This window comes from Geospiza fortis, unplaced genomic scaffold (assembly GCF_000277835.1).
Source record: "Geospiza fortis unplaced genomic scaffold, GeoFor_1.0 scaffold172, whole genome shotgun sequence".
Taxonomy (NCBI): domain Eukaryota; kingdom Metazoa; phylum Chordata; class Aves; order Passeriformes; family Thraupidae; genus Geospiza; species Geospiza fortis.
This window is the reverse complement of record NW_005054309.1, coordinates 4,238,813-4,242,028: the sequence shown is the minus strand read 5'-3', so window position 1 is coordinate 4,242,028 and position 3,216 is coordinate 4,238,813. Positions and strand designations below refer to the sequence as shown.

General features: G+C 38.7%; 1 protein-coding gene across 1 annotated transcript in view; it reads right to left on the bottom strand.

Moving 5' to 3' along the window:
- MCCC1 (methylcrotonoyl-CoA carboxylase 1) overlaps nucleotides 1-2,266 on the bottom strand; it is a 17,817-nt gene extending 15,551 nt beyond the window's left edge. The window contains exons 1-4 of the mRNA XM_014312330.2: nucleotides 2,207-2,266; nucleotides 1,054-1,193; nucleotides 544-639; nucleotides 272-393 (exon numbers count right to left, since the gene is read on the bottom strand). Coding sequence (XP_014167805.1) covers nucleotides 272-393; nucleotides 544-639; nucleotides 1,054-1,134 — 299 coding nt within the window. The 5' untranslated portion in view covers nucleotides 1,135-1,193; nucleotides 2,207-2,266. The remainder of the gene's footprint in view (nucleotides 1-271; nucleotides 394-543; nucleotides 640-1,053; nucleotides 1,194-2,206) is intronic.
- Nucleotides 2,267-3,216: the final 950 nt, after the last annotated feature.

The following is a 3,216-nucleotide window of genomic DNA, read 5'->3' as shown; positions in this document are numbered from 1 at the left end:
GCTGAACCTTTACATATACTACAATGCAATGCTTCAATTCTGGAAAAGTAGAATGATTTAATTACTAAAATCCCAATAACTGAACAATCTTGACTATTTATGTCTCTAAATGAACCTATAAACACGGAGTTTATTCCTTTGAAGAAAAGTGTAAAAATACAATACAAATTGACAAAACAAAACAATTACAGAGCAACTGGTCATTCGTTAACAAAATCATCTTTGCCAAGCTGTAAACTGCATAACCAAGTAATAAATCAGAAATAGATACCTTTTAATACCCATATCTCTGATAGCAGATGAAGGAGGACCTATGAAGATGATTCCCTGCTGCTTACACAGCTCTGCAAACTCTGTGTTTTCAGAGAGGAAACCATAACCCGGATGAATAGCCTAAAAGAGAAAAATGTTACCAGCCTGGTTTTTGTATCAGTTTAGCTTAGAAAACGCAGCAATTTCATAGATCATTAAGGAAGAGCAAGACGAGCAAAAATAAAGAACTAAAAACATGGAAGTAACAGAAAATGTTATTGATTTCCTTACCTGTGCTGCTGAGACCTTGGCCACCTGTAGTATTTTTTCCATGGCCAAGTAACTCTGCTGAGAGGGTGGTGGACCAATGCAATATGCTTCATCTGCCTGTTTTACAAAAAATACATACAACAGAGACTGGTTACTAGCAAATTTAAATGAGTTTCTGAGCTAATTATATCACTTATCAGACTGCAGTTTAAATCACTGCCTTTCTTCAGGGAGAGGCTCAACTGGGTGAAACAAATTCTGACTTTTTCCCCAGAATCACAGTCTATTCTTTAACTCCTGGCTGTCCAGAGTCTGAGAGCCAAACTCGACTGCACTTCCTGTAAAGCTGTCAGGTGTTGAGACAGAGACCAGGCAAACTTTCCATCCATTCAAGGAAAACTTGGCAATAGGTCTACAGAAGTGAAAATCAACTTTGTATCACCACCCAAATCTGCTTTACCCATGGAACTTATCAATGAAAAATACTGTTATGAATGAACATCAGCCACAAATTTAATGAATATACTTCACCATTGCTACGTGCATGGAATTCCTGTCTGCTTCACTATAAACTGCCACAGACTTCACCCCCATTTTCTTGGCTGTTCTCATCACCCTGCAGGCAATTTCTCCTCGGTTTGCAATGAGGATCTTCCCTATGCTGTGACCTCCTGTTTGAAAGGATGAAGCATAGTAAGAAATCCAAAAAAAAAAAAAAAGCCACAAAAACATTCCTGGAAACAAAGCAACTTTAAAATTCTGGTTTCTTTTACATTATTTATAAAGTTTATGCATTTCTTCAATAATGGGAAAAGCATGCTTCACCCAAAAGCATTTTCAAGCTGCTCTTTGAATTCTTAACTCAGAGTCCTTATGCAGAAGTATCTTTAAGCCTTTTTTTTTTTCTTTTTTAGAATTCAAGAAATATATCCTAACCCTTAAAAAAGCCCACTTCTACATAACAGCTGATGCTGATAGTTGTCCTGTGTACCTTCTGGACTAACTAGGAAACAACCAAAGCTGTTGTGTCCCCTACAACAGAAGTGATTGACTTATGAAGAGCACGGTTCCCCCTTGATACACAGTGACAAAGAAATAAAAAGGTATCAACTTTTATTGTTTTGGTTTTTTCATCAGTGACTTACAAACTTCTAAAAATTGTCATGACAGCAGCCACAACTTGATAGAAGTATAAGGCCAGCACTGACAGAGTCTTCTCAGTGAGAACTAAATAGCTTTAAACTAAACAATAAAATGAAAATAGATCTCTGAATTCTCAAACATAACTTTTTAGATAACATGACCACAGAGTGAGTTTAAATAATGTTGCTAAACCCCTTTATGATCTTTCATATATTGTTTAAATACCATTATGCCTATAAAACAATTCTCAGAGACTTTGCAACATTTGTATCAGAAAAGGACTCAGAGGAAAACATCACAAAAAATAAATAGTTTTCATTAATTTCCATCTACATAAATATGATATATAAAATTATACAAAATGTTGTTTAAACATTAAAGATTATTTCTGTTAGGTTAGCTACAGGTTCCTTTCTTCAAAAGCTGTGAAGATACTGAATATTTATTAAAAAACCCTACAGTCTTTCAGCAATTAATTCTCTAAAACCATCCACATTGCATAGCAATTTAAGCTAGTAGCTAAAGAAGTGAAATTTCATACCTATTGTTGAGGCCCATTTCACAAATATTCGTACTTGGTTCCATTGCCTGCGCAATTATAAAGGGACAGAAGTGTTACAAGTGCATATGAAGAAGTGGTAACTGAGCTACTTTCATTTTCAGGTGAGAGAAGGACAGCACTGAAACTTCTGATACATCTACTGACACAACATAGTCAGGTGTAACGAGGGAAGTTGCTCAAACTTCACCAGATCACCCTAAGTACTTTCACTGGTACACAATAAAAATTAACCTCGTGGTTTTTTTAGTAGCATTCAAACAGAAATAATCAAGAAGCTTTCTTAAAACAAACAAGCAAAAAAACCTCGTTTTGGTGGACAGAACAGCCAACAACTTGCGTTTTTACAGAGAGGCCAACTCACGAAGCATTTGGGAAAGAAGATGTGAGCAAACATAAAATAAAAAAGCTTAAAAAGGCAACCGGAGCTGCTTTTGTGGAGCAAAGGTGCAAGAGAAAACAATGTGAAAGAGCAAAAGTAAGCTATGGAGACTTTTAGAAACGAAAAGTTCAACTTCAGATGATTAATACTAACTAAATGAGATAATCGCAGTGAAGTGATTGGATGGAGCTGTGAAAGCAAACTCCTGGAGCTGTTTTAATTAGTATGTAAAACAACGTCGGAATTTTGGATCAAGTCCAGCATTCTTTAAGCGTTATCGGGCAAAAAGACACGGGACGCCCTCGGCACCACACAAGCAGAGCTTGGTTGGAACAATGAGAAGAGGAATCTGTGCATGTCTTAAACATTGAATACACAGCTGTCATGGTCACCTCCCTGCGCACAGGCTGCGGACCGACCCGGGGCCGGGGCAGCTTCACGGCACCCGCGGCAGCTCCCACAACCATTCTCTAAGGCCCAGGAGGGTTTATTTGCTCTTCCTTCCCACAGAGCAGCCCGGGCTCCCTGCGTGTCCCCTCACGCCCCGCAGAGCCCCCTCCCCTCCAGCCCGGCCAGCGGGCTGCGTGCTCGCTGTGGGCAGCTCCCCCCG